Here is a 17,673-nt window from a genome sequence, read left to right on the forward strand (position 1 = left end):
ATTAAAATGTGAATTTCTTTAATTGCTAGTAATGTTGCATTTTCCCCATACGCTTGCTTGTGATTTATATTTCCCTTTTCAATAGCCTTTGCCTGTTCAACTCTTAAGGGCTTGATGAGGATTCTCTTACATCCGAATGAACTCTTTCATGATAAACATACATATTCTCCTAGTCAGCTCTTTTCTTTTTTTATTCCGTTAAAATACACATAACATCAACATTACCAGCTTAACCGTGTGTAAGTGCGCGTGTCAGCAGTGTTCACTAGTCCTGCCGTTGTGAGCCATCACCAGCATCTGTCCGCGGGACTCTGCGTCCCAAGCACTTGCTCCCCATCCCTGCGCCCCAGATCGTGGCAAGCACCGTCCCACTCTGTACGATTCTGACTGCTCTGAGTACTTCACGTAAATGGGATTATGCAGTATCTGCCTTGCGGCGACGGGCTTCCTTCAGTGAGCAACAGTGCTCGGCCGTCCGCAGCGCAGCGGGGGTCAGAGCGGCTTCCCTCTTTAGGCTGTCTAGCATTCCACTGCAGGAATGGACACGTCTGGGGAACCCGTTCATCAGCTGGTGGACGCGTGGGTTGCCTCCGTGTTTCAGCTACTGTGAATCCTCTCCTTTTACCTTCAGCTTTTTATAGTTAAACCCTCTAATCTTCCTAGAGCTGTATTTGTTGGTTTCTCCCTTTGTTGGCTGTCTGTAGTGGAGAAGCGGAACCTATGTGAGATGTTAACTGCCCAGTCGTAACAGATCGTGATCACGGTCGTGGTAACAGAAGCCGTCTGACAGAAGCCCTGTTACCATGGGCTTCAAGAAATCCTGGGAAGGGAGGCAGTGAGGGGCACGCATACCAAGAGCGAGAGCTGTGTGCGTAAGTCCAGAGAGAGGAGGAAGGAGAGCGTTCCCCCAGTTAGGCCAGGACATCGTGTCTCGGAGCATGACTCCACTTGCACGTATGTGGGCAGAAGCCGGCTTTCTTGGGCAACCCTTTGCCTGGCAAGTGCTCCTGACCGTGTCAGTCTGTGCTCTGGCCACACTCAGGCAGATGCTGGCGGGCACGGACCAGCGGGTCTCTTCCGGCTACCCAAGAGATGAACTTCGCGCGCTCTCCAATGTAGTCACCTGCCCCAGCAACTGCTTGAAGGCACTTGTCAGCCCAGAATCGGGACTCTGAGGCAGACCAAATGTGTACTAGGTGAACACTTAAAAATCTTATTCCAACAATTTTCTAATCCTTTGGGTGGTGGTTTGGAAGCCCATGGGATGAAAAGAACGGTTTTTGCATTCCCTTCCAGGCCCAGGCGCTAAGAAGTTAGGTAACCTCAGGCAACTCACTTTCTCTGGGGCCTCAGTTTCCTTGTTTGTCAAAATAAGAGAGGGCACTAGGCTGGGTGATATCAGAGGTACGCGGCAGTCAGGATGCTCTATAATTATCGTCAAAAATTACAGTGTACCATTCACACTCTATTGTTTTAAAACTATGATCAGAAGGAGAATGAATCATAATAGAAACCCCCACCTCTTCAGAGGCTCAGAGGCACGGCTGCGTCCGGCTTTATCGTGAGCCCTCATTCTGTTTACAAACATCAACGCATAGTTCAATGCCAGACAATTGAAAAAGAGAAGAAATGAGACTTTCTTTCCTCTAGAGCTGTGCTGTCCAGTGTGCAGTCGTTGAACACTTGACATGTGGCTAGTCTGATTTCAGATGGGCTGTAAGTGCAAAACACAGTGTATTGTAAAGATTTGGTACAAAGGATGCAAAATAGCTCTATAATTTTCATATTGATTATATATTGAAATAATATTTTAGATAAATATATTCTTTAAATTAATTTTACTTATTTCCTCTTACTTTAAAAAAATGTGGCTACTAAAAACTTGAACTTCTGTCTGTAGCTCGCACTGTGTTTCTGTTGGACGGCGCTACCCCTGAACGATGGCGCCGATGGACCGGGTTGGTGGGGGGGGACCGGTGCGGGCACAGACGAGACCAACTGTCTAACTGTCTGCTTTAGTGAAGTGGGAGTTTTCTTGCTTTTCATCCCACTAAACTGTTTCCACTGATTTTTAAACTGTGAAATTTATTCTCCAATAGGAAGATGGCTTTGTAAAGAAGTTCGAACCCAAGTCTGGCTGGCTGACTTTTCTGGAAGTTATGGGGAAGATCTGTGAAATGTTCTCTCTCCTGAAGCAATACTACTGACCGGCCAACAGGGACACTCCCGATTGTGAAACTTGCTAGTTTCCTTGACTCTTGCAAAAACTGTTGTCAACACTCACTTCTACTTCTAAATAAACACCTTTGGTGATGTAACTTGATGTTTCAATGTTATGGAAATTTTGTTCTCGTTTTAATGAATAAATTGTATATTTGCTTTAGTATGTAATTTGTGTCGTGCCTGGGAGTCGAGCAAGATGGTGAAGCTGAAGACGGGACGGGTATTGAATCGAGAGGATGAGGGCCAGGAAAACTCTTGGTTTTGGCTCAGGTCATGATCTTGGGGTCTTGAGATCAAGCCCTGAGTCAGGGTCCGTGTGCTCAGTGTGGAGTCTGCTTGAGGATTCTCCCTCCCTTTCCCTCTACACTTCCCCTCACCAAATAAGAACTTTTTTTAAAAGTTCATAAATTAGAAAATTATGTCTTTTTTTACATCCTGACTTCCAACTTTAGGTCCGTAAATTTGACTGCAGGACAGGAGCTCCACACTTTGTTCTAGACTTTCTCACGCTTCCTCGTCCTCCGGGGACACGATCTCTGTCCCTTCCGGGCTTGCATTACCTCTCTTAGGGAGTAGCTGAGCTAATAAAGAAACCGGAGCCCCTTGCTCTCAGGCTCTGTGCCTTCTCCCAGGGGATTTCAGTGGACTCATGCTTCATTTCCCCTGTGATTAGCTGATCTGAAGAAACCCCTTCAGAAATCACTCTTCCTAAAGTAGAGGTCTACTGCACAAGCCTGCCCAGAGATTTCACGCACACGCTCTCAGCCCCAGTCTAGAGCTCCCCACGGCCGCTGCGGACTTCAGAGAGCCAGAGAACTGAAGGGTTTCTGTATTTCACTGTATTTTATTTCATCATGACAAGTGCACTCCCTAATCCCCATCACCCCCCGACCTCTCCAGCGGTGACCATCAGTGTGTTCTCTGTAGTTAATCGTCCCCCGTGATTCTTAACAATGTGGATGAGGACACTGGGGCAAGTCCAGTGTAGGGAAACATTTTTTGCATTCGTAACTTTGGCTGATTTATCAAATCACATCTGAGAGCCAACTACCTGGGCCACCTGGGGCTTGCGTCTGTCTGAATAGGGAGCATCTCTAGCCTGTTGTTTCACCTCGTGCTCCCAGCCCCCTGCTCGAAGGGGGAAGTCCTACCTTCATGTTCCCATGAATCAGAACGAAGTGCTGAGTCATGAATGGACGGGAAGTGCGTGTATGGGTACTGCTACCTGGAATACATTTGCACAAGAAACCACAAACCATGGATTTTTTTAAAGAGAGCGCTAGAGAGCATGAGTTGGGGGTGTAGGGACAGAGCGGGAGGGGGAGAGAGAATCTCAAGCAGGCTCTATGCTGGGCATGGAGCCCAACACGGGGCTCAATCCCAGGGCTTGAGTGGAAATCAAGAGGCAGATGCTTCACCGACTAAGCCACCCAGGCGCCCCCAAACCCTGGCTCTTATGCCACGACGATCTTGTTAACAACAGAGTAATAACTGCAATTTAGAACTGTATGCCAATAAAGTTGTTAAACTCAAAATGGCAAGGCACAGAATGGAACGTAACACATGCCACACTAATATCTGACAAAGGACTTGCATCGTGAATATATTAATACTTGTATTTCAGTAACAATACAACCATCAACCAAATTTAAAAACGGGCAAAAGACTGGAACATACACCCCAGGAAAGCAGATGGGCCAAGTACGCATGGAAAGGGTGCTAGACACCACTGATGACAGGGAAACGCACATCAGAACCAGCATGAGACCCACGCACGGCCTCCCGAATGGCTCCCATGGAAAGGTCGGACAGCACCAGGCTCTGGGGGAGGCGCGGAGCCACGGGAACGCGCTCACGCACGACTGACACGGTGTACAACTGTCCGTCTGGAAAACAGTGTGACAGTTTCTTCTAAAGTTAAACGTGCACTGACCCTAGGGCCCAGCGGTTCCCCTCCTAGGTGTCCGCTCAACAGAAATCAAACATGTGCACACTAATCACAGCAGCTTCATTCATAATGTTAGGAAGACCCGGAAACAACCCAAATCTTCCACAAATCGTAGCACGTCCACAGGACGGACTATTACTCAGCAATAATCGGGCACGGGGTGCTGGCTTGCGCAACTGGACGGACAAATGTCAAACACACGCTGAGTGAAAGGAGCTGGTCACGGACGAGGACATCGTGTGCTGAGTCCTCCACATGGAACCAGAGAAGACAAATCTAACAGCCGGCGGGGAAAGCAGATGAGGGGCTGCCTGGGGCTGGGGGACCGACCAGGAAAGGTCTTCTGGGGGTGATGAGAGTGTTGCACACCTTCACTGTGGTGGTACACGGTTGTCAGAATTCACAGAGGCGCTCACATAAAACAGGCGCGTTCTATTATAAACCACATCTCAATGTAGTTGATTTTTAAAAAGCTCTGGGGCGCCTGGGTGGCACAGCGGTTGGGCATCTGCCTTCGACTCAGGGCGTGATCCTTGTGTTCTGGGATCGAGCCCCACATCAGGCTCCTCCGCTATGAGCCTGCTTCTTCCTCTCCCACTCCCCCTGCTTGTGTTCCCACTCTCGCTGGCTGTCTCTATCTCTGTTGAATAAATAAATAAAATCTTAAAAAAAAAAAAAAGATAGACACTCATTATAAACAAGGCACATTAAGGAAAAGTATAACAGGAGAGAAATAACATCATCCCAAATACTAATGGAAAGTGGAACGCCGTCGGGGCGCCTGGGTGTCTCAGCTGGTGAAGTGTCCGCCTCTTGGCTTGGGTCGTGGTCCCCGTCAGGCTCTGCGCTCAGCACCAAGTCTGTCCCTCTCCCTCGGTCCCTAATTCCCCGTGCTCACTCTCACTCTTTCTAAAACAAATAAAACTTAAAAAAAATACAGTGGAATGCTGACTGCTCAAATAAAATCATGAAGCACTGTCCATTCATGGCCCTGGGCAGGGACAAGGACGCTGCGCTTGCACACTTAAGCCTGTGGACGCTCTGCCAGGCCCTCTGCACAGGTGGCCCTCCCTGCCTTTCAGCTACGACCACCCTCCCCCCCCCAACGAAGCCTCGCTGGCCTGTTTCCAGCACCTTCCCCCGTAGACTTCCACAGCTGTTGTCCCCTGCTTAGGACACTTCTCTACCTCGTCCCCTGCTCGGGCTTACTCACCCTCCAGATCTCAGCTCAGAGGTCGCTGCTTTAGGGCTGCCTTGCCTGACGGGGCTACGTTCTCCTATTACAGTCTCCCCCGACACCACTATCAATGAGAGTTCTCTATCAGTGTGATTTGTAGATCAGTGTATTGTTTCCCAATAGACAGCAAGCCCCTGGGGGGCAGGAACCTTGGCTGTGTGTGCTCACCTTTCTATCTCAGGGTCTGGTTCAGAGCCAGGTAAGAGCTCAATAAACCCTTGCTTAAGAAACCGAAGAATGGACGTGAGTTGGCTTGGGAAGGTGTCGCCCATGAGGCCGGGCGAGGCTGAGCGTCAGGTCTGCTGACCACGGCAGAGTGAGGGCGGTTTGCTGGTTGTTCTCCACGCGCTAGAGTCTCCAGAGAAGTCCTGGCCTTGAATCTCATTTGGTCCCCCGAAGTAGCTATTACCCCATCTCAGCAACAGGCTTACAAGCAGGAAGCAACTCGGCCCAGTTCATGGGGCCGGGTGGGTGGGTCACGCTGGCCCTGAAGCCACGCGGCCCTGACCGCCCTGCGCCGCCTCCTCCCGCCCCACTTCCTCCTGGTCCCGCGGCACTGCCTGGATGCCGACTTCCCCATCCCACACACGCTGGACCTGTGCGTGAAGGCCAGCGGGGCAGAGCCGGCTCCCCCCCGGAGGGCACGCCTCCTCAAGAGCCAGCCGGGGGTCCCAGTCGCCCGCGTCTGTCCCCGTCACCCTCTAAGCGTCTCCTCCCTGTGGAACTGCCCTAACTTCAACTGGTCATCGCTCTCTTGGCTCTGGAAGCTTTCTGCAGAGGGTGCAAAGCTGCTGACGGGGAAATGCTGCTCTGTGTAACTCCACAGAGCACGAGCGTGACCCCTTCCCTTACACGAGCCGACTCCGTGCGGCTATTTCTGCTGGCGGATGCTATTAGGGCCACAGCACAGGATGACATGGTAAATCATCTGGCCACGGTGTTGGCGGGTTCTCTCTGAGTCATCTGCCTTAGGAATGAAGGCAGCATTCTCAAGACAGCAGCCGGAGCCTAGCGCTATGATTTGTTGCCTTAACGGAGTAAACCTAACTGGCGAACCGGGAGAACCAAACCCGTGACCAGTGTTTTCTGAAACTGTTCTAGAGCTCAAGGCTGGTAACTCTGCTATCTGAGCAGCTGAAGAATGTCTATATAGGAAGATTTACTACGGATACTTGCATCTAGATACAGGTACTTTGACGCGATCTCGTTCCCACTGACTGCCGCTGGGGTGGCCTGAGAGCTCCCACGTGCCCTGCCCGCCAGCCCCAGCTGCGCACGCTGCACCTGTACTGGTGCGTTTTCCTCCCCGCCTGTTAGGACTGCGGACCCATGTGTTGGGAGGCCAAGCCCTACACTCGTAGAGTAGACCTCCCTCTGTCCTGCCTCTGCAGAATATCGCTTCGGCCTCCCTTAATGTAAAACCAAACAAAACCAAACACACAACTTCTCAGTGACTACCCTGTTTTTCTGCTCTCATAGAAAAATTCCTCAAAATAGAGTCATACTTGCTCTCCAAACTCTCTCCTCTCATTGCCTCTTGGACCCTAGTGTTAATCAGACTCTCACCCCCTTAGGAAGGTCAACGATGGATTCCCAGTCCTCAGATTTCCTGGCAGGATGACATCGGGCACAGCAGATGACTCTCTACGTTGTTAGCGAACTTCGGGGACACGGGTCTCTTGGTTCTCCCGTGTCACTGGTCGCTCTTCCCACCTCCTTCAATGAATTTGTCTCCTTCAGCCAAATGCCCACCCCTGAATAATGAGGCACCCCTGGCTGGTCCTCGGCTTCCCTCTCTCCCACACCTACACTCAGACTTCAGGCAGCTTATCAGTGAGCTGGCTTTACAGGGCCACCACACACACTGGTGGCCCCCGAGTTCACACCTGCAGCCCAGACCTCTTCCCCAAACTGCAGACTCAGATGTTCAACCGCTGATCCAACATTTCTACCTGGATGTTTAACAAGCGTTATCAAACTCCATCGTGTGAAATCTCAATACCTGTCCTCACTCCCTCAATCCGTAACCCCTGCATCCTTCGCCATCTTGGTTAATGGCACCTCCACCTCTCCATCCGCTCAGCAAATCCTTTAGACTCTTTGACTCCTTTTCTCTCAGACCCCAAATGCAACCCATCAGGAAGTACTATTTGTTTCCATCACCAAAATCTACCCAGTAGTCAGCAATTTGTAATCATCCTCATTACCACCACCCTGATCCACACCACCTAAAACCTCTTGCCTGGATTTCGCAGTAACCCACTAACTGGTCTCCTGCCCCTCCACAGCGTCTTCCCAACACGCAGCTAGAGGGATCCTTTAAAAGGTGAGAACTTGAATGAGGACGTCACGGGGATGAAAGGTGCAGTGTAGAGAATACGGTCAATGGCAGCGTGACAGTGTTGTGTGGTGACACACGGGGATCACACCCACGAGGAGCACAGCGTAATGTAGAGAGAAGGTGAATCACTATACTGTGCACCTGAAACGAACCGTACAGTGTGGGTCAGCTACACTCCCAGAAACAGAAACAAACAAATGTAACCTCTACTCAAAACTCTCTGGTGCTTTCCACCTCACTCCAAGTAAAAGCCAGAATTCTTACAGCATTCTTACAAGGATTCTTATTCTGTTATTCCTACAACGAAGCTTTCCACAGCCCACCCGCCCTGTGAACAACCCGAGCTCATCCCTGCTGTGCCAGGCACACTCTGTGTCCCTCCCAGTCTCCTGAGTTCTGCCTGGGATACAGTATGGCTTCCGAAGGTAACAGACTTGGGGGGACACGGATGGCGATGACTCTATCATGAGCCCCCCCCCCACGCCCACAGAGTTGTCTGGGGATTCAGAGATCTAAGCAGCAGCATCCCTACTGTGGCAGGTACATGTATGCTTCCAGAAGTATAATCTTTGACCTAGATGCAGCATGTACCTGCAGAACTGTTACCGTGTTCTCAAAGATTTGGACTAAACAAGGACTCTTCCCCAAGACAGTTGACGCATTACTGAACTAGACAAGGCTCTTTTCTTATTACAGGGTTCTACCCAGCATACAGAGCCATCCAGAGTAGCCATGGACGCCAGGAAAACAATGCCTCCAGAGTTCAGTAGAGGCGTCTGACCACTAGGCTGCCTCCACTGGGAGTCCTCGGACAGCTCTGCTCGCCTGTTTACACCGTCCTTTGGCCTTCAACCTTGTTAATATTCAACCAGCTGCTCAAACCATGAACTAGGTTTCTGGGAGTCATCCTTGAACCTTCCTGTCCTTTATTCTTGTTCTTCAACCAAAAATTAACCAAATCCTGGCAACTTGACTTCTTAAATCTCTCTTCATCCATCCACGTCTCTCCTTCTAGCTCCTTAACTCCTACACGAATCCAAGCTACCGTTACTTCCACCCAGGCCACTGCTGGAGGGGATGTGTACCCTCATGCATCGCTGAGCCCTCTGGTACATTCAGTACAGCCAGCAGCCTCATCTGAAAAGTAAACCCAACGTCACCCCTTTGCTTAAACTCATTGGCTTTTCATTACTCTTAGGAACTCAAATTCTTCCACCAAACTCTGTGTCATTTTTCCTCCCCACTTGAGTGTGGACTGGACTTAGTGACTTGCTTCCAAAGAAGAGAGTGCAGAAAGGAAACAAAGCTACAGTGGAGAAGCCTGGCCAATACTACTTCAGCCTGGTGATCACAGGTAACGTACACTGACAGCATGTACCTTTGGGTATCGTGTGATGAAAAGGGCATTTAATCTCTACAGTCTTCTTCCCCAAACCCATAACCTCGTGAAAACATCCATCACAAATTGAGGGACATTCCACAAAATACCTGACCAGTACTCCTCAAAACGTCAAGGTCATCAAAGAACAAGTTAATTCTGAGAAATCCACAGTCAAGACGAGCAAACTAAAGACGATGGGACGTCCGGATGGGACCTGGGACAGACACAGGCGTCAGTGGGAAACTCGAGAAATCCAAATGAAGTCTGGGGTTTAATTAACAGCAGTGTATGGACGCTGGCTTCATGCCTTGGACACGTGTGCCACGGTAATGCCGGGTGCTAACGCGGGGTGGGGGGAACACATGGGAACTCTGTATTTCCTTTCCAACCTTTATGTAAATTAGGTCTTTAGAAAAGTTTATTGAAACACAAAGAGACAAATCAAAACCACCCCATGTGGTCCGGACCCAGCCCCTCAGCCTTATCTCCTGCCTCCCTCTGATGAGCCTTTTCAGCCATCTTTCAATTCCTCTGGAATGTGACCTTGTTGTTCCCTTTAGGGCCTTTGCACATAGTTGTTTCTTCTTAGAAAACTCTCTCACCTCCCTGTCTCCGTTCTCACCCACCCTGTCGCCTGGTTAGTGCTTACTCAACCTCAGAATTGCAGCTGCGAGGCCACTTCCTTGTGACAGGGGCGGGTCCTCAGACATCTCCTGATCTGTCTAGACGGAGGGAAGGATCTGGGCAGGCTGACTGCAGTAAGAGCTGGCATGATAGTTCTAGTTCTTCCTGCAAACCGACACTTGGCTTGTACACCAATCTGTGGTAGAGTTTCCTGAACTTTAATATGGATACAAATCTCTTGGGGATCTGTTAAGATAAAAATAGAGATTCTGGGGAGGGCCTGAGACCCTGCCTGCCTGACAAGGTCCCAGGTGGCACTGATGTCGTCGGGTCACAGACCATGCTCAAAGTAGCAGGTATTGGTGTGCGTGCGTGTAAATGAACTCAGTGTGTGTTTCACTTTTGATGATGGAAACTCTAGTCATTGCTACTATTCCATCTTCGAACCTGCCCGTCCCCGCCCACTTGCAAATTTCCATACAGTTTGTTGAATGGAAGGTATGCAAGCAGTGCAGCGTCATGGATGTGAATCAGTGGGTTTCCTTGGTGACGTTATGAGTTTTCTTTTTAAATTTCTCGAATGGCTACCTACCGCTTAGAGCTGAAAGAGCCACCCTTTTCTGAATATGCCCTAGTTTGTCAGGTCACTCCTCAGTGCGGGTCAGTACTCCAGCTATGGTTTGATCAGGGAAGAATACAAGGGGTCTTTTCTCTCAACCTGGACTTTCACCAGAGCTTGACATTTTACTAGATTCAACCAATTGCTTTCCCACCGAGTTTGCTCCTGACCCAGACTTTACTCGCTGACTTAACCAATATCCACCTAGCAGCCACGCCATCCCGGGTCCAGTGCGGAGCACCGAGGATACCAGCCACGGTTACACATGGTCCCAGGCTGACAGCCTACTGGGGGGACAAGAGCAGGCGGACAGAACACTGCTGGGACTCAAGACGAGGCAGTTTAGCACTGATTTCGGAGATCCTGATTTCTTTCACGTAGTTTTCTACGTAGTAAGCTTGGGCAAGACACGTATGATGTCCAAACCTATTTCCTGTTCTGTGAAAACATCACAGTAATACTGATGTCATAGTTTCTGTGTCAAGAACTTAGCATAGTACGTGGCAAAGCAACCTCGATAAATGCTAGCCATCGTTGACGGTGTTCTTCTAGTTCACATGGCCACTCTCCTCTCACCATGCTAAGCAGTCCTATGTTGACGCCAAGAATCGACTCACACAGCCCTGCAATAAGGACCACGGGATATTCTGTCCGGGAGACAGGTAGGGGGTTTACGTCAACCACCCAATAGCACACAACTGAGGAAGTCCCTGCTGGACAGCTTCCAGAGGTCCTCTTCCTGGCTGCGGCTTCCAGGGACTTTTCTCCCTTTCTCTTCCCTCAAGTGCAGGGGCACTGACTATGTTGGCTCCGCCCCGGCCTTTCTATTTGACTCCCCCCTTCCCTTTCGGAAGCAACAGAAGCTCCTCTGACCATCTTATGTACAATAGGTTGGGGCGATCTTTTTATTTTAGCTTTCGGTCGATCACCCAAGTGCCTTATCAAAGCATTTCCTCTTAAAAAAAAAAAGTCATAGACATGGTGCTTTCCTAGAATAATTTGGTGAATAAAATGTCCCTATGAGCACATTAGGACAGCTCTGCAATCAGCCATGCCCAGGGGGCTATGGAAGCACAACGCACTGTGCTAGGGAGTGGAAAGTGACAGGGCCTCGCAGGTAGTTGAGAAGAGAGGTGTCCTCTGATGACAGGTTTTTACCAAAGGGATTTTTAAGAGACAGTGATAGGATGAGAATGTTTTCTTCCTAAGGAAGCTAAGTTGGGCAGTGCTGAGACCAGGTTGTAGGAGAGTTCGAGCTGGCAGATCAGTTAGGAGCCGGATGTAACAGGCGGTTAGTAACTGTGTACTGACTTACACTTGGGTCAACTGAAACTTGTAGTGTTTTCACAGGATGATCTCTCCCACTCCATGCGTCCACCAAGTTTACTTAACAGTTTTTTAAAATCTCTTCTTTTGAACTAATTTTAATCTTACAGAAAAAGTTGCAAAAACAGACTTCTCATATACCCTTCATCTAACTTCCAAAAACATCTCACATGATCATAGTACAGATATCCAAAGAAAGAAACTAATGTCAATTATCACACCATCACCTCGTGTACAAGCCTTACCTGAATCCCACCAGTTTTCCCATTAACACCCTTTCTATGGTCCCGAAGCCCATCAAGGACAGCCGGCTGTACTTAACTGTCCTGTCCTGTCTCCTTCGTCTCCAACCCCTAAGTTTCTTGGTCTTTCATGACCTTGAGACTTCTGAAGAGTGCTGGTCAGGTGTTTACAAATGTCTCTCAATTTGGGCTTGATGTTTTTTCATGATTGAGGTTTTCAAGATTTTCCTGATTTTTTCTGGCAGGAAGGAATACCACATGAACGAATTTGTGTCATTTTCAGTGCACCATATTCGGGGGCACGTGTCTTATCACATGTTAACATCTACTAAGTAAGTATCTTGTGGGGAGATACTCTGAGACCACAAAAATGTTCTGTTTCTTATTCTTTTGCCCGCTGCTTTCAGCCCCCATCAACAGTTCTTGCCTGCAATGACTGTAAGTGCAATGTGTGCCTATGGTGAGTCTCGATTTCCATCATTCCTTCCATATTTATTAACTAGAATTATAGGATAAGGAGTTTCGTCTACTTGGTTTTTTGTTATTTATCATTATTCATTTATCAATCACTGTGGACTATGGATATTTACTTCATTTCATGGGTTATAGAGTAAAATTATTATTTTGTTGCTCAAACTCCATTTTGGTCCTGGCTCCCCTTCTGACACGCTCCCTTCTGCTGGGATTACTTCCTTACCCTGTGGCACCACGAGATATTCCAGGCCCATCTTGCTCCTGCCTCAACTCTGGAAGCCCTATTTTTTTGTTGAAGAATGACATCTGGAAACCAAGATCTGGACACTAGATTTCACTGCTATGGAGGGTTATTGCTTCTAGGTCCTCTCATGAACAGAACTAGGAAACGTTAAGTATACGTATCCAACACACATCTCTATTTCTCTAGCTATCCATTTGTATATATAGTTAAAATCACAAATTTATATCAACACTTCCAATTCCAAGGCAACACAACAGGGTTCATTCCAACCTTTAGTCCTTCCTTATTTGTAACTTATTTTTCCTGACGGGGAGAAACTGGGACTCTCATTATCTACAATGTATTTACTTATTTGCTCAATTCTAGAACACAGATAAAGTAGTTTCACAGTTACTAATTTATAACCCTATGAAAAACAAATGTCTTAACTGCAGTGCCATATTAGTGCAAAGCTGTTTTAGTCTTGTCTTACAGTAGACAGTCAAATGCTGTTTTCCGAAGTTACTAAGTTGGTTCTTCTCTTCTCTACCCTTTGTGGTAAGTGTCAACCACGTACAGCACGTCCTGTTTTGTCCCTGCTTGCATTGTTTCGGTTTCCTTCCACACCCTGGCTGTATGTACGTGCCCACATGTGTATGCAGACTGGCATGGTTCTGAGGGCAGAGCTACCCGGACCAGTGTCGTCGAAGAAACATCACTCTCCCCTTGTCACATGGCTATTCCCTTCCCACTCGCCCACCGTCCTCACCTATTCCCTATGGGGACCCAAAGTTTGTTTCTGGTTTATGTTTATTATATTTGGGGTTTTTTTTCCCCCCAGAGATGAGCAGATACATGTAGATTTTCTTTTATACTGTTGTTTATTTTATGGAGATGTAATAGACATTAAATTCGCCCTTTTAAAATGTACAGTTCAGCAGTTTTTAGTACATTCACAGTGTTTTGCAACTATCGCCTCAATCTAATTTTAGAACATTTTCATCGCCCCAAACGGAAACCCTGTGCTCCACTCCCCTCCTTCCCAGCCCCAGGCAACCACACATCTACTTGCTGTCTCTATGGATTTGCCTGTTCTGGGTATTTCATATAAATGGGACCATACAATACGTGGGTTTTCGTGTGTGGCCTGTCACTGGGCCCATCCGTGCTGTAGTGTCTCATGTTCCCATGAGTAGGAGGGTTTTTTCTTCATTTCCTTGCCAATGCTCACCTTCCGTGTTTCTGACTACAGCCACATTAGTGTGTGTGAGTGGTATCTCTTCGTGGTTTTGGTTTGCATTTCTCTAATGACTAATGATGCTGAAATCTTTTCACATGCTTATTGGCCATTTGTGTATCTTATGTGGAGGCCGGTCTATATTTAAGTCTTTGGCCCGTTTTTAAATTGGATTATCTTCTTTTATTGTTGAGTTGTAAGAGTTCTTTATACATTCTGGGTTCAATTCCCTTATCAGATATATGATGGTGTCCTTTAACGTACTGATGTATTTAATTCTGATGAAGTCCAATTTACTCTTCTTTTGTTGCTTGTGTGTTTGGTGTTATAACTAAGGAACCACTGTCTAATCCAAGGTGATAAACATTTATGCCTATGTTTTCTTCTAAGAGTTTTGTTTCAGCACTTATATTTAGGCCTTTGACCAATTTTGAGTAAAATTTTGAATATGGTGTTAGGTAAGGGTCCAACTTCCCTGTTTTCCATATCCCATCACTGTTTGTTAGAAAACACTATTCTTTTCCTATAGAATCATCTTGGCACTCTTCAGGAAAATCAACTGACCACGAACGTGGTTTATTTCTGGGCTCTCAATGCTATGCCATTTTCCTATCCTTCTATCCTTACGCCAGGACCCTACTGTCTTGATTACTGTAGCTTTGTAGTGACTTTTGAAGTTCAGTAGTGTGAGTTTTCCATTCTTGTTCTTTTTCCAAGACTGTTCGGTTACTCTGAGTTCCTTGCATTTCCATGAAAATTTTAGGGTCAGTTTGTGGATTTCTGCAAAAAACCCAATACCTGACAGGTATTGCACTGACTCTATAGATCAACTGAGAGAGTAGTCCTATCTTAATATTAAGTCTTCCAATCCATGAACATGACATGTCCTTTAACTTATACAGGTCTTCTTCCTTTCTACAACACCATGTAGTTTTCAGAACTCTAACACTTGTTAAATTTATTTCTAAGTATTTTTTTTTATGCTATTGCAAATGAACTTGTTTTTTTAAATTTGAGACTTTTTGCAGTATTTTAAAAATCTGTATTAGGGTTGTCTAGAGAAAGTGAATCAGTAGGAAATCTGTATATACAGTTTTATTACGTACACCTTACATCTCGTTATATACACCTATTATTATATATACTCAATAACATATACATTATAAGATGTACATATAAATCTCCTGTTTATATGATCTCCTGTTGTATACGTAACTATATAGTTGTCCATTAAACAACACAGACATGAACTGCATGGGTCCACTTACACATAGACTTTTTTTCAGAAATACAGTCCAGTACTGTAAATGTATTTTCTCTTACGACTTTAATAACATTCTTTTCTCTAGCTTACTCTATTGTAAGAATACAGTCTATAACACAGAAACAATCTAGGTGTTCATCAACTACGTTTTCTGTAAAGCTTTCATCAATGGTAGGCTATTAGTTAAATTTTTGGAGAGTTGACTGTGTGGGGGTCAGTGCCACTAATCCCCACATTGTTTGAGGGTCAGCTGTGTATGGAGCTTGATGGAACCAATAGGAGGTATCTACTGATAACAAGACTTATGATGAAGAACTGGCTCATGGGATGATGGAGGTCAGCAAAATCTCCAGAGCCATGGTCCCAATTTGAATCCAAAGGCCAAGAGCTGCTGTAGAACCAGAAATATGTGTAGTATGAATAGTGCCAGGCTGGAAGACTGGTCTCACATCCTGCAATTTTGCTGAGCTCCAGTTAACTAGTTCTAATCGTTTTTTGTTTTTTTTTTTTACAGATTCCTCAGGATTTCCTGTATATAAGATCATGTCCTCTGCAGAGATTGTTTTAATTCTTTCTTTCCAGTCTGGTTGCCTGTTCCTATTTTTCTTGCCCAACTGCCCTGTAACCTAACTTTTAAAGAGTTCCTTTTTAAAAGAAATTAACTCTTTGTGGTTTATGTTGCAATTATCTCCTCTTGTTTGTCAGCTGTCTTTTAATTCTGTGTATGGCTTTTTATGCTATGCAAAATTACAAAAAACTTGTATGTAGTCAAATTGATCAGTCTTTTCTCTTACCGCCTTTCCCGGAACTGCCCTCTCCTCTACCACTGCTACAATCTCAGGTTTTACACTAGAGCCTTAATCCATTTGGAGTTTTTTCTTATGTATAGTGTGAAATACGGACATAATTTTATCTTGTAAAAAATGGCTGTCCAGTTCTCCTAGGACCGTTTATTAAAAAAATGATGCCAGCCCCAGTCATTTGAGATATCACATTTGTCATATACTAAATTTCCATATGGCTTCAGGTCTATTTCTGTGCTTTCTGTTCTATTCCACTGTTCTCCTGTGCGGCAGAGCCATACTATTACCATTATAATGGTTTTATAGTATGTTTCAAGATTTAAAAGGGCCAGTTCCCCAGGGGGACTTTCATTTTCAGTGTTTTCCTGGCTATTCCTTAATGCTTGTTTGCCCATAGGAACTTCAGTAAAATTGATTAACATAAAACTTATTAAATTTTCTCAACTTCTAATTATTTTACAGTTCAATCTCTTTATCTGTAAAATAAATGAACCCTCTCACCTTTTCATCAGGTCACTGGTGTCAACGTCTGAGGGGTAAATCTAGAATTTAAGAGCCTTTCTTCATACTGAGTTATTTCCTTGAATTATGGCCTTCTTTCCTCCCAATCCAGGTAAATGCCCTGCAAGACAAAGAAAACTTGGTGTCTCCACGTCCTCATTGTTCATTCCAGAAGGAACAGAGCATTCATAGGAGGTGGAAGTTCCAGGCATTGCAGAGTGAAAACACTGCTGGACCCTGAACCTGTCATAAACAGGGCCATTTACTCTGAGTCCTGAATTCTCCAGAGGTGAACACAAAATGCACCTGCCGCCATCAACCGTCTGTCCGGTCCCTCAGTAATAAACCGGCTCCCTCCCACCCACTGGAAAAGAAAAAGAGAGGAAAGCGTTTTTGCCCCCCCCAACCCAAAATTCATTTTCCCTTTAACCAGTAGGTCTGTGTATCCCGTGTACTTCTCGTCGGCCTGCCCCTGCGCTCCTGCCAGGCTCCACACAACGCCTCAAGGGGCAAAGCTCACTCACAGAAACCTAGGCCAGCGCTGGGGCCCCGACGGCGCCCCCTCCCCGAGCTCAGGCCGGGCCACAGGCGGGCCGGGAAGCCAGGGCCAGGTGGTTACTCGCTCCCCGCCCGGGAGGGCGAAGAAGCCCCCTCCCCGCGGCCGCACCGAGCCCGGAGCCAGGACAACAGCCCCCCTCCACCGACCCTCCCCCCTCTCCCCGGGGCCGCCCCGAGGCCTGACCCTCCCTCCTGGGGTCCCCCTCCGACCTCGGATCCTCCTCCGGGTCCTCACCGGGCCCGAACCCTACCCCCTCCCCCGGACCCTTCCCCCGGAACCCTACCGACCTTGGACCCTCCCCCTGGCCGCGGGGAACCCGGTCCCAGTCGGGAGGCATGCTGGGGGCGGGGCGCCCACGACCCGGAAGCGGGGACGAACAGAGCGGCGCCCGAAAGATGGCGTCGGCGGTGGCCGTGAGCAGCGCCAAGCGGAGCCTGCGGGCCGAGCTGAAACAGCGTCTGCGAGCGATGAGCGCCGAGGAGCGGCTGCGCCAGTCCCGCCTCTTGGCCCAGAAGGTGCGAGACCGCGAGGACCGCCACCTCAGCGGACCGCCAAGCTCGCGGAACGGCCAAGCGGCTCTGGGTTGGCGACTTGCGCAGGCGCAGCCCCCGGCGCGCGCACGTCGCTCCCGGGCGCGCGCACGTCCCTCCGCAGGAGCCGGAGGACTCCTC

The 17,673-nt window shown here is 47.6% G+C and overlaps 2 protein-coding genes and 1 long non-coding RNA gene across 3 annotated transcripts in view; 2 read left to right on the forward strand and 1 right to left on the reverse strand.

The window, feature by feature from the left end:
- Positions 1 to 2,381, forward strand: part of BCL2A1 (BCL2 related protein A1) — a 55,373-nt gene extending 52,992 nt beyond the window's left edge. Inside the window, exon 3 of the mRNA XM_026510608.4 lies at positions 2,100 to 2,381. Within this exon, the coding sequence (XP_026366393.2) occupies positions 2,100 to 2,207 (108 nt within the window). The 3' untranslated portion in view covers positions 2,208 to 2,381. The remainder of the gene's footprint in view (positions 1 to 2,099) is intronic.
- On the reverse strand, positions 174 to 17,627 carry LOC113263785 (uncharacterized). The gene is made up of 3 exons (XR_003319397.4): positions 17,290 to 17,627; positions 16,444 to 16,564; positions 174 to 1,714 (listed from the first exon to the last, which is right to left on the reverse strand). It is a non-coding gene; the product is annotated as an uncharacterized LOC113263785 (long non-coding RNA).
- MTHFS (methenyltetrahydrofolate synthetase) overlaps positions 17,334 to 17,673 on the forward strand; it is a 38,198-nt gene continuing 37,858 nt past the window's right edge. Inside the window, exon 1 of the mRNA XM_026510598.4 lies at positions 17,334 to 17,517. Within this exon, the coding sequence (XP_026366383.3) occupies positions 17,338 to 17,517 (180 nt within the window). The 5' untranslated portion in view covers positions 17,334 to 17,337. The remainder of the gene's footprint in view (positions 17,518 to 17,673) is intronic.

Source organism: Ursus arctos, unplaced genomic scaffold, assembly GCF_023065955.2.
Source record: "Ursus arctos isolate Adak ecotype North America unplaced genomic scaffold, UrsArc2.0 scaffold_28, whole genome shotgun sequence".
Lineage (NCBI taxonomy): Eukaryota > Metazoa > Chordata > Mammalia > Carnivora > Ursidae > Ursus > Ursus arctos.